Raw genomic sequence first — 19,674 nt, forward strand, 5'->3', positions numbered from 1 at the left:
GGAAATCCGATATTTACCTCTTTTACCACCTCCTCCTCTTTCTTCTTTTTTTCTTACAACTCTTTGCCAGCAACAGCAATTACTGAGGCCCTCACTTCTCAGACCTGAGGTACAATAGTCTGTCTTTATGTTCATAATTAATAAAATCTTCTCATGAGTTAGCAGATCTACATCTCTGCATTCAGAATATCTATGTTTCCAATTATTTGTTCTTGATTTGTATTTCTGGTGACTGATAACAAAAGACTAATTCGGTCACACATGAACACGAATACTCATTATGGTCCTTATCTGAATGACAGGAACTCTCCATGGAATCAGGCATTGATCCTGGTCAGGACTACTATGCACAAGATTACTACAATTATGAGCCTGGGTAAGCTCTTCTGTGTGAAGCTTTTCGCAATTTTTAACAGCATATCAAGTTTATCTTTTCAGAACCCTACCAAGAGAGGTTAGTAAGAGAACATCTAATGCTCAAGACTCTACAAATCATTACCGATTGTTTAAAATTAAGCAATCATTTTTTATCATAGGTGACAGGCAGAGGATTGTCTGGTGGGCTGTTTAGGCACCCATTTTGTCTGCCGTTTTCAATTTTCAGGCAGGCCTTTAAATGGGGCCCCATCACTCTCGTTGAAAGTGAAGATTTAACACTTGTTGTCCAAGTCACACATTCAGAACAGACTGGGTTGACAGCCTCCATTAAAAAAGCCATTATTGCACAACAGTGATATCATCACACGTGCAGATGTACAATACAGTAAGATTTTTGCCTTGACATATCAGTTAAATATTTTGGGGCCTGACACTGGTGCAGAGGGAATTTCTATTCCAAGGAAGGCAGATGGAGTGTAGTGCAAAGGGGTAGGAGATACTCAAACTCATCCCAAGGCAGGTATAATGCTAGCTTCTGGGTGCAATGATGATGTTTACCCTGAGTGTGATATCCAGAACAAGGGCTCATAGTCTCAGGTTATGGGGTGGGCCAGTGTTTTTCAAACTTTTTTTCCCAGGACCCACTCTTGGCAACCAGCCGACTTTCGCGACACCCGCCGACTGACCTTCGAGACACATGCCACGTTCTCTTACCTTTTCATGTGAAAAGCCTGTTTTGTACTCATGATCTTACTTGAATCAGGTTCAAAGGAGGAGAGGGCAATGTGTATATCAGGTGCAGACTTCAGCCAGTTCCTTTGTGCAGTTTTCATCTTCATGAAAACGGAAAATCCAACCTCACACATGCAGGTCATCATGAAGGGCAATAGTGACAAAATGCATGTTTTACTCAGCACTGGATACTCCTGTGAGATGGTACACCAAAATGCTGACAGCCTCGAGTGCTTTTGGCACATTTACAATGTGGTAGTATAGGTCATCTACAGTAGCGTAGTCTAATTTGGAGTCAGCTCTAAGTTAATAACTGACTCTGCGGACTCAACCTGAAAAAGGAATTTTTCACACAGCACTTCTCTTTCAAATTCTGAAACTTCTCTCATTTGCCAGTACTTCCCTGCATTTAGCACACATGGGCTTTGCTTCCTTATTTGCATTGTCACGAATAACAAAAACACACCTCAAGAAATCATCTTTATACTTCTTTGTTCCGAGTTAAGTTTCTTTTTTCAGGGCCGTTAGCCAGAGGCCTTGGAGGTCTAACATTACCACTGCTCTGCCTTGCCCTGGACTCTCCTGCGCAGCTCTGCCAGCAGATTCTGTTGTGAGATCCTATCCAGTAGGTAAACTATCTACTTGAGTCTCTGGTCTTTTCTTACTTTTAAGAAAACCATTGATCTTCACAGTTCACTTGCCTTGCTTGCCAGGAGCTGCAAAATCAAGGCAGTTCTGCACCCTGCTTTGGTGTGAAAGCAAGTACCTGAACTGAGTTTCACGTCAATTCCACTTGCAGGGTACATGACCTGCTCTCTGCTACCGCTTCTGGCCAGAAGACGCCACACAGCCCAATATATCTCCATTTAAAAGGCAGCAGCGGCCGCAGTTCTCAATGTCAAAGCCGATAACGGCTGTTGGTCACTTCTCCCATGGTCGAAACCACCGCGGGAATGGTGACACCGCCTGACACCCACCTGGACCCATGGGTGGGTCATGACCCTGACTCTAAAAAACCCTGGGTTAAGTCATTTAGGACTGAAATTCAGTCAGAGGATGATAAACATGTGGAATTTTCTACCACAGAACAATGTGAAACACAAGTCACTGACTAAATTTAAGAAGGAAATAAATAGAGTTAGACTCCAAAGATGTCAAGGGATATGGAAATAGTGCAGGAGTATGGCGTTGAGATAGAGGATCATATTGAAGAGTGGAGCAGGCTCAAAGTGCTCCTATGTTTCTGTTTCTATGCACCAGCCCAATACCATACTCCAGAGGCTGTAAATGTTTTCAGATCCAGGCCTCATATGAATATTACCAAATTCTGAATATTATCAAAAATATGAACATTGCTGACACGATGCTTCATTGAGGTTTGGCACTTTGAGATTTGTGTGTGTTGCTTTTGCATCCCTCAAAGCAACAACAGCGTTAACACTCTCACTCCTCTGGATCCCCTGGCTCATCTCCTCCCAACACCCCAACTCCTCCGGCTCCATTCAACCCACTCTCATCGTGGCTCTCTCACCGCCACTCAGCCCTCTGGCAGCACTCCCAGTTCCTCTACTTTGGGCGCACTCCCCTCTCCAGACACTGTACCGCCATCAACCGCTGCTCCCCGCATTCTTCCAGCAAAAACCAGGTGCCTCTCCACCCAGCTTCCTCAGTACAGTCAGAGTCAACATCGCTAGATGGAGGGGGAAAGCCTGCCCATCAAGTGTTGTTTCAGGCCTCAGCAGAAGTGAGGAGCTGGAGAAGAGAGGAGTCGGGTCTATGGGTGTGGGGAACAGGGGTTCTGAGGGTGCAGGGGAGGTAGGGGTGCTGGGGTCAGGGTGCTGGAGACGTCGGGTGACTGGGCGAGGTGCTGAAGTGAAGCTGAAATTAAGACATATATAAAACTACAGTGCCACCATTAGATAAGAGTTCCAAAGAATCAAGAAATACTAAATTGTTCCACAGGTGAACACAGGCCTCAAGGAGTGCGTCTTCAGCTCATGCCATCTAAAGTCGACGTGACTTCACTGGCAATGTGCCATTCTGTCATGTGAGAGTACCTTTAAGAAATGGGTGTTTAAGAAATGTACCTTTAAGAAATGGGTGTTTATCAGTGATGTCAGAGTGTGAGTGGAGCTGGGCTGTCTGTCAGCTTTTTACTTTTGTTTTAGGCTGTTTGCTGCAGGGTGTGTTTTAGTTTCGTTTTCAGTGTTGGAGCTGAAGCCAGACAGAGTAGGTGTACTGTTGATCTCTCTGCCATGAAGACTATCTCTTGATCATTTGGTGAATTCAGAATTATAAATGTTTTCAGTCGTGACTTTAACCTGAGGTGCTTCTGTTAAAGGCTTTGTTTTTAAGTCGCATGGATGCTAAAAGGAAAGCATAAAGGATTACTTAGTGTTGTAGTCTTTGGGGGTTGTATTTGAATTGATGGTTGCTAAGATGTTCACTGTATGTTTTAAAAAGGTTAACTTGAGTTCATAGAATAAACATTGTTTTGTTTTTAAAAATACTTTTCCATTTCTGCTGTACCACACCTGTAGAGTGGGCCGTGTGCTCCCCATACCACAATCTATTAAAAGTTGTGGGTCAGGTGAACTCCATGAAAATGAAAATGAAAATTGCTTATTGTCACAAGTAGGCTTCAAATGAAGCTACTGTGAAAAGCCCCTAGTCGCCACATTCCGGTGCCTGTTCGGGGAGGCTGTTACGGGAATTGAACCGTGCTGCTGGTGTGCCTTGGTCTGCTTTCAAAGCCAGTGATTTAGCCCTGTGCTAAACAGCCCATGATACACTTTGGGGTTCTCTAAACTCTGGCCCATAACAAATTGGGGGCTCGAGGGGGATAAAGGTCTATCTATTGGATTGGCTTAGTGAACTTAAAGACAGTGAGGGGTGAGCATATTGTGGTTGCTTATCAGGTGTGGTATTCTAGTTTCAGTGGGGAGCGTGTTGTGGACAATGGCTCTTTCAGAGGCTCTGAAGTTTTTGGGGGTGGAGACGGTCACACGCAGTACCTTACAGACAGAGACTAAAAGCAGACTGTTAGATTTGGCAAAAACGTTGCAGTTTACATTACCTGACAAAATGCGAAAAGGTGAGGTAATTATGGCGGTGGCTAAGCATTTAAAGTTGCCTGAGATGCAGTTTGACTCATTGGAAATGGCAAAAATTCAGTTACAAATTAAACAAATGGAACATGAGAAAGAATTAAAGCAGCTTGAATACGAAAGAGAGGAAAAAGAAAGAGAGAGAGCGGAAAAGAAAGAGAAAGAGAGAGAGAGGAAAAAAAGAGAGAGAGAGGAAAAAGAAAAGGAGAGAGAAGAAAGGAGAAAAGAAAGAATAGTCCGAGCAGAATAAAAAGAAAGAGAAAGGAGATACAGATCAGGGAAAAAGATAAGGAGCGAGAGTTTGAACTTCAGAAAATGGCAATGAAACATAACAGTCAGTTAAAATTACAGTTGGAGGATAGTGATGAGGATAGTGAGAAAGAGCGTCATAGTCGAAGGCTTGGTGGGGATCTATTTAAATATGTCCAAGCATTGCCAAGGTTTGACGAGAAGGAGGTAGAAGCCTTTTTCATTTCAGTTTAGAAGGTGGCTAAACAAATGAAATGGCCACAGGACATGTGGTTATTGCTGATTCAAACAAATCTGATAGGTAGGGCTAGTGAAGTGTTTGCGTCACTACCGGAGGAGGTATCTGGGACATATGAGGAGGTGAAAAAATCCATCTTAGGTGCATATGAACTAGTTCCTGAAGCCTACAGACAGAGGTTTAGAAACCTCAACTATACATTTAAAATGCCAAATGCTGCTCAGGAACGATTCAATAATTATCCGTGCATGCCAGCACAAAATGTTTGTGTTTCCACCAAGCTCTTTGGCCCCACACCCGGATTGTAACTATCACCCATCATAAAAGTGCCATTTACATTGACTTTCATCTTATTACAGTTCACCTGCATTTGTAACCTGAAGAAAATTAAATGTTGCGAGGGTGAAGAAAATAATTATGCTACATGGAGTAATGAGCTAATCACATACAAGCTTATCAGTAATGACTGATACAGGGAAGCAATTTCACTCAAAAGTCTGCAATTATCTACTCAGAAAATAGGATTCTGTCACATGTGCAAAAGATACAATGTTGTCCTCACCTTCAGGAGATTTAGATTTCAAGCTCACTCAGCCCTTCATTTACATGGTCCGAAAATGTAGGAATTACTGATAGTATCAGTTTGCTTCGAATGTCGCTATCTGTGAGAGATATTCACTTTTCTGACTAAAATATATTTTAAAAACACAGAGATCAATGCCCTGACATCAAGGCAACCAGATAAATTCTTAGCCTCTACCTCCATTCCTCATCAAGAACTGTCTGGAGTTTACCATACAATTTATGCACAAGAGTTAATAATGTCTAAACTTGGCTCACCAAACAGCCTGACATCAACCAGTTTGAATTATATTAGAATTAAAAGCATTTCAGTACAACAATTCAGCGGCAACTGCGGTCTGATAATAAATTTACCATTGATATTAATGCCTGAGATTGATGTCAACTGGACAGATTAATTTAGTATTAGGCTCCTTATAAGGCTGATAAGTCGAACAGCATCTGATAACCATTGAATGGAATAAAGTTTATGGGATAGAAATTAGATTCGAGCTGTGGTGCCAAATGGGCGATTTTCATTCAGCCGCCTATTATTCACAACACCTGGAGCGAAATTCTCCATCCCGCCCCGCCACATTTCTGCCCCGACCTGCCGGCGGGATGCTCCGTTACACCGGCCGGTCAATGGGGTTTCCCATTGTGGGGCAGCCCCACGCCATCGGGAAACCCCCGGGCGCCGGCAAAACGGAGACTCCCGCCGGCGGAGAATGACGCCCATGATATTTTATTCCATTGTCTGTGGTGGAATTGGACATCCGATACTGCGTTTAGCAGGCACTGGATCCAATGTCACCATTTTTATGCCACTGCTGAGATGAAATTTCCACTCTAATGTCCATCCAGTTAACAATGTTTCCAGATCTTGCATGACCCTGCCTTACAAACTGGCATGAATTAATCGATTATCCTTTCTGAAAGTGTAAGTGCTCTTTGCAGCATCCTATTTTAAAGAAACACTCCTGATTGTTGTTCGTTGTACCTGAACTAGATCCGATGATGTCATTGTTGGATGTCATTATCAATGCTATAATTTATTTGATTCAAAGTGTTTTGGTAGGTTAAGTTTTAGTAGCACAACATGAATTTAGTAAAAATGAAAAGTTAATGTATTCCAAGAGTGGAAAATTGTAACACTTCAGTTGTGATTTTCAAAAATCTGGAGCCGTGTCCTGACAGAAATGAGACTGGGAAAATGGTTGAATTTCGCTTTGATTTATTCAACCAGTCTGCTTTGACAAAGCATTGCAAGATCACGTCAGTTATTGTTTGAAGTGAATTTGCTTCAAAGGAAAACCACTGAGTGACAACTCTCTGAATAATTAGACCATTTAAATTAGGTTTTTGCTTCAATCATATTATTTACCTCTATTCCTGTATAATATAGTATAGCTATTCTTCTTCTGTGCAAAAATTAGAGATTATTTAAATATGCTCAATCTTATTTCAGGTTACATGGTGTTTAATAGCTGCTGTATTCCACTTTTTTTATTTTATAACATCTTTATCACTGAACATTTATCTTAGAGAGCAGGCATGTTATTGGATACTAATTCAAGTGTGCTTTGTATTTTATCACATTAAAATGTTGTACAAAATTACAGGCTAGATGATGCGATTTTTAATTGGTAGAAGTTTACTTCTTTTTAAAAAAATTTAGAGTATCCAATTAATTTTTTCCAATTAAGGGGCAATTTAGCGTGGCCAATCCACTTACCCTGCACATCTTTGGATTGTGGGGGTGAAACCCACGGAAACACAGGGAGAATGTGCAAACTCCACACTGACAGTGACCCAGTGCCGGGATCGAACCTGGAACCTCAGCGCCGTGAGGCAGCAATGCTAACAACTGTGCCACGGTGCTGCCCTAGAAGTTTATTTCTTGAGCAATCCAGGCCACACATGCAAAAATTAGAGTTTGCAGTAACTTCTGTAAAAAGTCAGATTAGTGGCAAAATAGCCATTTGTTCTAAATCCTAAATAAGCAGCAACCTTTCCACAGTAAGATCCATTGCATCTGTCATCTTTTGCTGATCAGTATGCTAACAAAAGCTGAGAGTTTACATATCTCACAGAATTTGCTTTTTTGTCTGAAACAAGAAAATGTGACACGTCAACTTCTGACACCAATTCTAGGTATGAAGTCCCACAGTATGGAAGTCGCCGCAGATTAATCTCCCCCTCTGGAATGTATGATGACTATGGAGAGGTGGTGATGGAAGATGATGGTGGCTATTATTACAGTCCACAGGGATCAAATGCAGACGCAGAGGTAGTTATATACAGAAGATTTGTTTTTCATTTAGAATTTTATATATTGCTTTTTATAGATGAAAAATATTTTGAACTGGGGCATGTCGATGATTTTGTAAGAGATGGCAACAAGGTTTTGTTTTCCTGTTTAACTCAAAATAGACGCACTATAATCTGTTTTATAGTACACTGTTATGGTACACTTTAATCTTCATAGAAGATCATGCAAATGTTGGTGTTTTCCATACTTTATTGACATGTGCATTTACTCTGCTTTGTTAGCATGTATTCAGCATTAAATTGTAATACTGATCAGCATTTCAATCAATGCACAATATCTGAAACATCACTCAATTATTTTACTTTCTCCTATTGATGGATAAAATAAAATTCTTCAGCCTTTCACCAAATTCTAGGTTCTAATGGTTATGTTACTGGACCACCAACCCAGGAGGTTGAGAGTTCAAATCCCACTATGGAAAGTTGTGAAACAGAATTAAATAAGTCTTGTAATCTGCAGGCTAACACCATGAAAGGTTTGTGGAGGTTGTTGGATTATCAGAAAATGCTAACTTGTTCACTAATGGCCTTTAAAAAAGGAAACAAGCTTCCTTTTTATTCATTCATGCGATATCAACAAAGAACAAACAAAGAACAAAGAAATGTACAGCACAGGAACAGGCCCTTCGGCCCTCCAAGCCCGTGCCGACCATACTGCCCGACTAAACTACAATCTTCTACACTTCCTGGGTCCGTATCCTTCTATTCCCATCCTATTCATATATTTGTCAAGATGCCCCTTAAATGTCCCTATCGTCCCTGCTTCCACTACCTCCTCCGGTAGTGAGTTCCAGGCACCCACTACCCTCTGCGTAAAAAACTTGCCTCGTACATCTACTCTAAACTTTGCCCCTCTCACCTTAAACCTATGCCCCCTAGTAATTGACCCCTCTACCCTGGGGAAAAGCCTCTGACTATCCACTCTGTCTATGCCCCTCATAATTTTGTATACCTCTATCAGGTCGCCCCTCAACCTCCTTCGTTCCAGTGAGAACAAACCGAGTTTATTCAATCGCTCCTCATAGCTTATGCCCTCCATACCAGGCAACATTCTGGTAAATCTCTTCTGCACCCTCTCTAAAGCCTCCACATCCTTCTGGTAGTGTGGCGACCAGAATTGAACACTATACTCCAAGTGTGGCCTAACTAAGGTAGGCAACAAGACTTGCAATTGGTTCCCATCCCTAATTGCCAACCTCTTGAACTGCTGCAGTCCATCTGGCATAGGTACATCCACATTTCTGTTAGGGAGGGAGGTCCAGATCCAGCAACAATGAAGGAGTGGCGATATAATTCCAAATCAGAATGGTGTGTGCCTTGATGGGGAGCTTGCAGACGATGGTATTTCCATGCATCTGCTGCCCTTGACATTCTGGGTGGTAGAGATTGTGGTTTTAGAAAGTGCTGTCAAAAGAGCCTTGGAAATTTGCAGTGCATCTTGTAAGTGGTACACACTGCAGACATTGCATGTCACTTGTAGAGGAAGTGAATGTTTAAAGTGATGGATGGGGTGCCAATCAAGGCTTTGTTTTGGATGGTGTCTAGTTTCTTGAGTGTTGTTGGATCTGCACCCAACCAGTGGAGTGTTACACCTCACACTCCTGACTTGTGCTTTGTAGGTGGTGGACAGGCTTTGGGGAGTCAGGAGATCAGCCATTCCACTAACTGATAAGACATAACTGTTCTGGTCACCAAGTGACTCGAGTCTCACACTGTGGGCTGGATTTTGTGGCCGCGCTAACTGCAAGATCGCCATGAACAGGAGGGGGACTATGTAAAGATCCGTTGACCTTGGGTGGAAATTTCCGGGTGGCCGGGCAGGCGCGGCCGAAAGATCCCGCCCTTCACCCCTAACTCATAATGCTTTCAGGACATCTTGTCGCTGACACTTTTCCATGCTCCATAAAATAATTTTAAATTTTTTGCATATCTCACCAGTGGACCGGGAAAATGAATGCGTGCTGAAAATTCTGCCCAGTTCCATCCTAAAAAGCAATCAGGTATCTATGTATGTCATTGGATACTGCATATTAATAAGGGCCTATCATCTGGAAAGAGTAAATGCTTCATCTGCCCATCAGTAGGTTCCCATAAGGGCAACAAACCTATCAACCCTATTTTGAGATATTACCACCCAATTTCCAAAATTTTAAATAGACCCTGTTAACACTTTCCCAATCCTGCAATAGACATTGCATAAATTATAATTTAATAAAACATCCCAAGACCAGGTCTAACACTTGGATAACAATGTCCTCAAGCAATTTTGGATGTATTCTGTCCCTGCGAATGTTAAAGCACAAGAGTTTTTATTGGTTTAATGATCTCAAGTTTAATTACTAATCTCAGCCCTACCTTGAACTAACATGCTTATCCCAACTCAAGAGATTTATGAAAGATTTCTTACAGAGGAAAAAGTAATTTAACATTTGCACTATATTATTTTCTACTTTCACAATTTCACTCCCCTTACGTTTCAGAGCTCACCTTGCGCCCCTGAACATAAATTCCAAAGCTCATTCCCCTCAAAGAAACAAAATTACCGCCATCATAATAAAAGCACTTTATTTTGGGATTGAATGAGTGATTGATGTTAACAGCATGTTGGAAACATTCTAGACGTCAGCCACACGTTTTCAGCGCCATTCATTCTGTTTTACTTTCCCGCCACAATTTCTTTGTTCCAGTACTTCTTGCGACAAGTGCACCACTTCACAATTTAATTTCCTCCCTTAGATTCCATCCCTCAAGCTCTGTTAAATTTTGGATCAATTTGTTTTGGTCATTCAAAGACAGAATGCGAGATCTACCAGTCATGTTGCTCCCAAAAAGCAGCACAGCGTGGCCAGGAGATCCCACTTTCAGAACCTACCCATATCACCACGCCACACGAGATCTAACGCGATCGTTGGGCGGGATCACTTTCTGGCAAATCTGCACATTAGAGAAAGACAGCTTGTCTCACTCAAATATGCGTTCCCGAGATCGAACTCCCTTACCTTGCAGACCTCGGGAGAGTGCCGTTCAGTCCTGGTCTCGTGGGGTTCTCCTAGGGGATAGGAGGCCCCCAGGTGCTTGTCCGCTAGGCAGGGTGACACCTGGCACTGCTGGTGCCACATTGGCACTGCCAGTCTGTCACCACCAGCCTGGCACTGCCCTTACTAGCTGTCAATGCCACCTGAGCACCTTGACAGCGCCAGGCTGGCACCCAAGTGGCAAGTGCCATGTGGAAACACCCAGCTAATCATGCATGCTATGGGACTCTGTCCCCATTCGGACAGGTTGCGCCCAAACATTTTTATCCGAGTAAGCTGAGCGAATTCTGATTCAGGACCTAAAGATGAAAGAACACAATGTCAGCAAGCTACACAGCATAATTCCCAAAGCCTGCATCTTTCCACTTGTAGTCTGATCATTGAGCATGTACCGAAAATGGAAAACGTTTTTTAAACTCTTCCTAAATTCTTCAACACTTTGAAGGAATTGAGTGGAGTTGTTCCTTCGATGTAACACGTAGTTTGTGTCAATAAATTATGTCATTAAGCCTTTGTTTGTTTTCTCCATCTTTAAGAGTGCCACCATTGGAGAGACAGGTTTGAGGAAAAAAGGAGTTCTCCCATTGTTGCAGCCAGCATTTATCCCTGAACCAATATCAAACAAAACAGATGGTCAATTGTTACACCTTGGGTGCAAATTGACTGCCATATTAACCTACAATGCAACAGTGGCCACATTTCAAAGATAATTAATTGGGTGGAAAGTGCATTGCAAGATACTGAGAATATGAAAGATGCTATACCGGTATAAGTTTGTTCTGTGATGAATGGAAGGCTATGACATGTCTAAAACTTAAGTGCTTTGTTTGTCCACGATGATGCTGCATATATTGCTTAATACCAGTTCCACTTTCGTAATTTCAGGGAATGCATCAAAGCAAAAGACCTGTTAGGAAAAGCATCAAACAAGAAGCAGGAGATCAGACTGATGCAGGGACATCAGGGGTTGATGCATTAGGCCCAAGTGGTGCTCCGCAACAAGCAAGTGCCTCAGGGGCAGTAGAGAAAACAACAGCAGGAAAGAAAAAGAGTGTGGTGCAGATTAGTAAATTATCACCGGATGTCAGCAAAGGAGAGGCAGGTGGCGAGCAGCTTATGGAGCCTTCCACCTCATACCACTCTCGATGGAAGAAAGCAAAAATATTTCCGATGATACTTCAGAAAGTAAAGAGGGGAAGCAAGGACTCTAGTTATAATAAGCTTGTGTCTGCACGCCAGGTAGAAAGCAGAGATAGTGTGATAAGTGGTGACTCAGAAAGTGTGGTCATTAATGGAAATTACTTCCAGAAGTCAACAGCAGATGAGCCAACAGAAAAAAAGAAAATGGGCAAAATGTTGAAGGGTATCAAAATCTCTAAACAGCTGCAGCCCAGGCGTAAATCACAAAGCTCGGTCAGTAAGGCTTCAGTTGCTGAAAGTGAACCAGAAGCTGGATTTAAGACTCATACGAGCAGTGGGTCTGAAAAGGAAGAAAGTAAATCAAAAGTCTCAATTAGTGTCACGGCAGAGAGTGATGAGGAAAGGAGTGGCTCATCGGAGGAAGATAGTGATGACCTTCAGAAGAAAAGTCATTCTTCCAAAATGTCTAGCGATGACTTGTCAGTAAGTAGTGTTGAGCAGTCAGAAACTGAAGATAAAGACTATCTTAAAGTGACACTCGATCAAGATGAGACAAATGAGAGTACAGTGGACTCAGATGAAGAAAAAGACGATGAATCAGATGCAACAGAAGAGGACACAAAATCTGAGCCAGAGGAAGAAGAATCGGAAGAGGATAAAGAGGAAGAAGCTGATTCTGATGAAAAATCAAAAAGTGAAACCTCTGAAAAGTCTAGTCCCAGAAGTGGTCAGACGTCACAGAGCAGATTATCCGATACAGAGGGCCAAGATTCAGTATCGTGTAGATCATCCAAAATTGAGTCCACATCACGTAGTTTTGATGAAATATCAGATGAATCTGATGAAGACGCTGCCATGAGTGTAGCAGCAGGAGCAACAAGTTCCAGAACAGAGTCCTTGGGAAGTGTAATGAGTAGGGATACATCAATCACAGCAGAGAGTAGTGTGATGTCAGATAGCGAGGCCAGTCAGAAAACAACAGATGTGAGTAGTTCCAGTGAAAGATCAAGTTTATCAACTCAAGAAAGTGTAAGTAGCAGAGGAACATCTGCCACAAGAACCAGCAAGAGTAGCTCACGTGGAATGTCTTCAGCAAGAGGAACAAGTGTAAGCACCTCAGTAACATTCACCAGCGAAACTGAGGATATTATTGAGGAAGAATCAGATGAAGACCAAGGCACTACCTCTGAAGCAGAGGATGAAGATGTTGAAAGCAAGATCAGTGAAGATGAATCTGGTGGTGAAAATGATGGAACAATATCCAGGACAACAATTAGTCAGCAAAATACTTCCGACAGTGTTAGTAGTAGGAGTACGAGCACTCACAGCCAGTTGACAGATGAGCAGGAAGTCAGCACTGGAAGTAATGCCAGTCAGTCAAGTCATAGTGGGAGTACTGAACAATCTAGCACCAGTGACAGGAGTAGCATGAGCCGTAGTTTGACTAGTGCAGCAGTTTCCAATCCAGCAGAAAGTTCAGATTATTCTGAGTCACAAAACAATAAAGCGGGTGATGCAGAGAGCAGGAATGATAGTTTAAGCAGAGGAACAGCTTCAGAATATAATGAGTACAGCAGTGATCAAGGGACTCTGCAAGAGGAAGAGAGCGAAGAACTGTCAGAACCAGGAACGTCACTTTAAAAAGAATTACAGGTGTTCAAAAACACTTTCTGAGAATGGATTTTGACATTTGCTGTGACTTTTTTTAAAAATCGGTTTACACTGGATTGTAATGTTTGCTGTGATTGTTGCTTGTGCACTGGTAATATGTGTTCCCTAAATTGGAACAATTACATTAGAACCAGTTTCTTCAGCAATTAGTGCATCAGCATTTTTGTGTTTGCGATTGTTTTGTTTTTATTCAACCAGTATGATTTATTTCCTTCCACTAAACATTTTTTAAACCTTGTGTTGGCATGTTTATTTCATATCAGTCTATTTTGATGTTTTATCAGAACATATTTGGCTACCATACTGCATGTAATTGGTTTTCTAAGATTGCTGCTTGAATTGCCATGTTTGGAAATCATAAATATCAAATATTGATGACTTCAATGTTGTAACATTCCCTTATCACATATTTTATTGTCAAGGTTTTCCTATTATTATGGCTGTGGAGTCACCCATCCAGATTCCTCTGCTATATTTCCCTTCCCCTTATTCCTATGTGAACCCCTTTGACTTCCTCACACTCTAACTCTGAACCAGTGGTTGCCTCTGGCTTCCTACCCACACCTCACTCACATGCTTTCCGAAGCAGTTGTCTTGCTGCACTCATGATCTCATTCACATAAAATTCCTGACTTACCAACTTCCCTTCATGGCCTCTATCATGGACGACATTGTAAATGCTACCATTTCCTCGAGCGTTGTCCCTAACCTTTTTGAAAACCATCAGCACATCCATTTTGAGAAACTAATTCTCTAATCCTCTGCTCTCAATAAATATTAGCATAATTAAAACCTACTTTTTCACTCAAAGGTCCTTGACCACTTTAGCTTGGCTCAATTGGTAGCATTCCCACCTCTGAGTCAGTGCCCCTCTTTTCGTAGCAATTTGCACATCTGGGTGTCCCTGGAAAGGGATCATGTGGTGTCTGCCGGCACCATCAAGGCCTTCCGTGCCCAGTGGACACCGTGGGGACTTGGGTGCATTAACAATCTCTTTGATCACATTTAGCTTTGATGTTTTTAGTTTCCTTTGAGGTTCTGTTGACTTTGATGTAGTGTCCCCACAAGGAACTGCATTTTAATTTATCCCTCAACTTGCCGTTCGCTGGCAGCGGGATTCTTCACTCCGGCTGCTGTCAACGGGGGGGTGTTGCCAGCGGGACCAGACAATACTGTCGCCAGCGAATGGTTAGAGAATTCTGGCCCTCATCATCTGTAGTCATGAATTAATAAGCTTTCCCATGCATTCTGATGAGACCCAGTCAAACTCTCCACCATCCTGTTAATCCTGTAACTGCATTTATGTTGTCTGACACCTTGTGGGAAATTTGCTATCCTTCAGCTAAACATTTTGAAAAGAGAAAACACATATTTGGCTCCCACCGATAACTCTACTCCTGCAAATTTATATCCCTCCCTGACCACAATCTTTGTCTGAATCAGACAGTTTTGAAACTTAGTGCCTTGTTTGAGCTAGAGTTCAGCTTCAGACCCCATATCCTTTTCAGTACAGGACTGTCTACTTTCACTTCCATAATGTTGCTCACTTTGATCACTACCATATTGCAGCTACTACTAAAAATGTGTCTATAATTCTTGCTCATCTTTCAGACCCTGCTCATCCAAAGCACCACTGCTCTTAGCTTATTTGACACCAAATTCTGCCTGCCCATCAAGCTGGCCTTATCTTACTTATCACCCTGTCCATAGTCACTGCTCTCCCTAATGTCCTCCAGCTCTACAACTCCAATAACTTCTCTGTTCTACAGAGTCTGGCCTCTTGTGCCTCTCTCTCTCCTTTTAACATATAAGAGAGTGCAGAAAGAGGCCATTCGGCCCATCGAGTCTGTACCAACCCACTTAACCCCTCATTTCCACCCTATCCCCATAACCCAATAACCCCGCCAAACCTTTTTTGGACACAAAGGACAATTTAACATGGCCAATCCACCTAACCTAATAATAATAATCTCTTATTGTCACAAGTAGGCTTCAATGAAGTTACTGTGAAAAGCCCCTAGTCGCTACATTCCGGCGCCTGTTCGGGGAGGCCTGCACATCTTTGGACTGTGGGAGGAAACCGGAGCACCCGGAGGAAACCCACGCAGACACAGGGAGAACGTGCAGACTCCGCACAGACAGTGACCCAGCGGGGAATCGAACCTGAGACCCTGGTGCTGTGAAGCCACAGTGCTAGCCACTTGTGCTACCGTGCTGCCCAAATCACTCTCCCTCTATCACTGATGGTGTGTGTTCTACAGCCTCGGTCCCACTCCGTAGAATTCCCATTGCAACTTCACATCCAACTCCTCCCTTTCATAACATGCCTTCAAATCATTTAAGTCAATTGGTCTCTCCTGGTCTCTCTTTCTCTGGTTTAATGTCTATTTTCCTGTTACCTCTGTGGTACATTTTGGGGAATTGTTCCAATAAAAGCAGTACAGAACAAGTTATTATTGAAAAAAGCAAAGTACTGCTTCGGTCGGTCCATTTTTGATCCAAATAACCTATATATAATTCAGGCGACATTTAAAAGATCTCATTGGAATGTCAAAAGCTTTTCTGAAATATTTATTTTCCCTCACACAGTGGTCTCGCCATAAACGAGTAAAGTTGGTCGTAGATCGTGAATATGAAACCAGCTCAACTGGTGAGGACAGTGCGCCGGAAGCACAAAGAATTCGTATCAAACACCCAAACAACCACAGCAACATTAACAGTAATATCTACCTTGCTCAAAATGGATCAATCGTAAGAACGAGACGCAGCTGCCCTCCAGCCAATGCAAAAGCAACCTCACCTGCAAGAATAGGAAAACATTTTAAGAAACTGGACAAACTGGCAGCAACACAGGAAGAAAAGATCCCGTTGAACAATCCCTTGGCCAATGCAACAGCTTCTTGCAGCAATGACAATCTTAATGCAAGGCCATCAAGTAGTTCCATGGCCTCCAGCAGCATGGGGCCTAACAGCTGTCTGTCCAGACTGAGCACAGTAAAGGCAAAGAACGAGAGAGCAAAAAGCACAGATGACCAAGAATCGGCTGTTGACAATGAAGACGTTAAAGAACCATTTGAATCTCACAGTGATCAGACACAATCTGATGAGGAGGAACTGTGGATGGGACCTTGGAATAACCTTCACATACCAATGACAAAACTGTGATTTAGAATTTTTACTGCTATTAATGAGAACATTCACTTTTTATGGGTACTGTGGAAAAGTAACAACTATTTCCAATTTGTTCACTTCAAGCATATATTTTGATTTATGTAACTTGCATTCAATGCATTCAACAAGCACCCACATTGCAATGTTTACTGAAATGGGTATCACATCTTTAAATGCAAAGAAACCCCTAAACATGAGAGAGATTTAATACCCTGACTGTGACTATCCTTTAATTGATTTGCCTCACAAAACAGTTGCTAACTTTTCGACAAGATGCAACATTGTCAAAGAGGGGCTTGTTCAAAGAAGTATAAGTAATAGACTCAGTACTGACACTTGCCCTGCTTGGGAATCATTATGAAGTAAAGTTAAAAGTTCATTCTGTGAGGTTCCGAAGTAATTTGGTTCCTTTACATTAAACGCAATGCTGTTCTTATCCATTTTTGCAGATGCCTGTAGATTTAACTGATTTCAAACTGTGGCCTCATTCTGACTAATCCAATTGCCTTCAATAGTTGATGGAATCGTCAAATCAGATTGGGGTTAAAATTGGTCCATGCAGCAGTGTGAAACAGGCTTGTAGCAAATCGGCAACCTGTTATACACTGTGCCAGTTTTAATCTTCCATTGATTTGGAAAATATTGCCAAGATTTTTCATTTCAAACTCAGTGACAGTGAGACAAGGAAATATGTTTCCTAAAAGGATTTGAATGATCAAAGTGTGAACTTCAGTGGAAATGTGTGGTGAAAAATCGATTTTGAACGCTACTCACCAGTTTTGTGCTACGGCCCTCGATTAACTTCACCCTCCTGTCTGAGAAACATTTAAAAAATGCTACCTTTATAAGCACCTCACCTCCATCCGTTCTTCCCACATTAAATTGTTTTATCTCATTTTGTGAGTGGAGATTTTGACAGGTGCCCATGATGTAAAACTGCACGCAGCTCATTTATAGCATGAAAGATGTTAGCCAATCTGGCTTGGACAACATTCTTCTGAGCCTTAGTGTAGCATTTGTTTTAAGTGAATGAAAAATGGCACGTCCTTTCAACATGCCCACAGTTCTGAAATTGAGTTGCAAGTCTGTCCCCTTTTTCATTTATTTGGTTTTGAGTTTTAATGTAAGCACATTGTCTTTTGTTGCATAAACTAGTTTCAAAATTGTAATGATTTTGAATGACGTTTCATCCACTGAAATAATGATACCCCTTGTACTCCCCTGACATAATACTGACGTGAGGTTTGATAATCAGTGTATTAGCTGGTGACATTGCATCAGGTACTTTTGATATCTCCCAAAGTGTGTGCTGGTGTTCCTCGTGAGATGAGACTTTCAGTCTGTAGATCAAAAGAGACAAAAAAAAACTTTGTATAAGCCTATATCTGTGGTAAAATCATATAACCAATGATTAAACAGAATATCTGTCTTTTCCTGAAGAATAGGAATAATATATTCAGGGCATGAGCCGATGCATTTGCAAGCTCGTTTAACAAATTCCAATCTCATTTGATGCATTTGAGAATAGATCGTGACAGATTGTGGATTTCAGCTGATAACTGAACTTCTCTCCCTTCAACAGGAGATAGCATTATTTATGTGTTGACGAACCAACAAATACAGCTTTTATGTATTAACTTGGCAAGTTACATTTTAAATTCTGCAAAGTTGAACTTCAAAAAAAGAAATTGCCACAACTTACCAATCAAGTTGTAGCCAGATCTATTGGTAAATTATACTCGCTGCTCTCACATAGGACCCTCCCTCTCTCTCAATAACACCACATATAAAAACTAGCAAAAGGTGTGGTGCATAACATTTTTACACTGGGTATTATTCAGGCCAGACTACTTCAATAAAGTAAAAGCCAACACTGTGATGCAGCTCAGCAAGGCTCAACAATCCACCCTTACATTGTCCAATTGACTAATTCTCACACGTGGACCTGGGAAATAAATATTCACAGGTTATTTGACTATAGGAGCATCAGATTTTCTCTTCCTTTCTGTAAATTGTAAACTTTGATATTCCAATAATTAAAGGAAACAAGTTTGCCATCTTGACTGATGAGAGACTAAGACCAATCTCTAACTTTGTTTTGATCTTTGATCAACTTAATGTTGATTTAAGTATCGGCATACTTTAAATCTTGTAATTCAAGATTTATTTTTACTTTCTATAATTGTCATCTCGTTATTAATGCCACAACATCTTTTCTCGAAGCCTTCATTCTGGAGTGTTTTCTTGAAAGATTTAAAGGTAACGAAATGCTTTTCTAAAAATGTTAAATAACGTCAATTTGTTGCATTTATGATTTTTTTATGCTCATGAGATTTTGTTTGCCTTTTGCAGGATTTAGCAAAGATTCAATTATTTGATTTGATTTTTAAAAGATAGAATTTGGACGAAGACTCCTGTTGAAGTGAATTGTTGTCTACTTCTAAATCGGTGGTGTCTCACAAACTGGGTCTACTCCAGTCCAAACAATTCACAATGACTTACATATTTTATACCCGCAAAATGTTATAAATGTAGTACAAGTTACAGTACATTAATCTTTTGAATTAATTATTAGCGGTAGTTTATCCGTACAATGTTAGTCTGTACCTGTAGTATTGTTCAAGACAAAGCATTTTTGCGTTCACATGGAAAAGCGAAAAGTTAAAACAGGTCAGGTATAAAAAAGGCAATCAGCCTGTTGAAGTTTTACCCCCACGATAACCTAACTCTTCTTCTGTTACAGCTACTGCTATCTTTCACAACTATTGTGTTCAACACGCTTCAATTCCAAACAACAATCATTCTGTTGGACAAAGGAGTTTTCCATAATTTCTATTTTAAATTTACTTTTCAATAATTCATATTCTTAAATTCTACTTCCTTTCTTTACTTTTTAAGTAATAATTTGCTCTTATTTTATCTACACTGTTTGGTAGCCTTGATCCTTTAACTGGCTTCTTTTACGATTGCAAGTATTAAAATTCTAAAATTATTTGTTACAGTTCATCCATTTTACACTTGGGATCAATTTCTTGCACTTTGCACCCTTTCCGATGCATGT

General features: G+C 41.3%; 1 protein-coding gene across 1 annotated transcript in view; it reads left to right on the plus strand.

Moving 5' to 3' along the window:
• Window positions 1–18,676, plus strand: part of pcdh15b (protocadherin-related 15b) — a 2,356,722-nt gene extending 2,338,046 nt beyond the window's left edge. The window contains exons 40-43 of the mRNA XM_072478931.1: window positions 71–109; window positions 303–376; window positions 7,420–7,555; window positions 16,032–18,676. Of these exons, the coding sequence (XP_072335032.1) occupies window positions 71–109; window positions 303–376; window positions 7,420–7,555; window positions 16,032–16,607 (825 nt within the window). The 3' untranslated portion in view covers window positions 16,608–18,676. The remainder of the gene's footprint in view (window positions 1–70; window positions 110–302; window positions 377–7,419; window positions 7,556–16,031) is intronic.
• The last annotated feature ends 998 nt before the right edge of the window (window positions 18,677–19,674 follow it).

This window comes from Scyliorhinus torazame, chromosome 16 (assembly GCF_047496885.1).
Source record: "Scyliorhinus torazame isolate Kashiwa2021f chromosome 16, sScyTor2.1, whole genome shotgun sequence".
NCBI classification, from domain to species: Eukaryota; Metazoa; Chordata; class Chondrichthyes; order Carcharhiniformes; family Scyliorhinidae; genus Scyliorhinus; species Scyliorhinus torazame.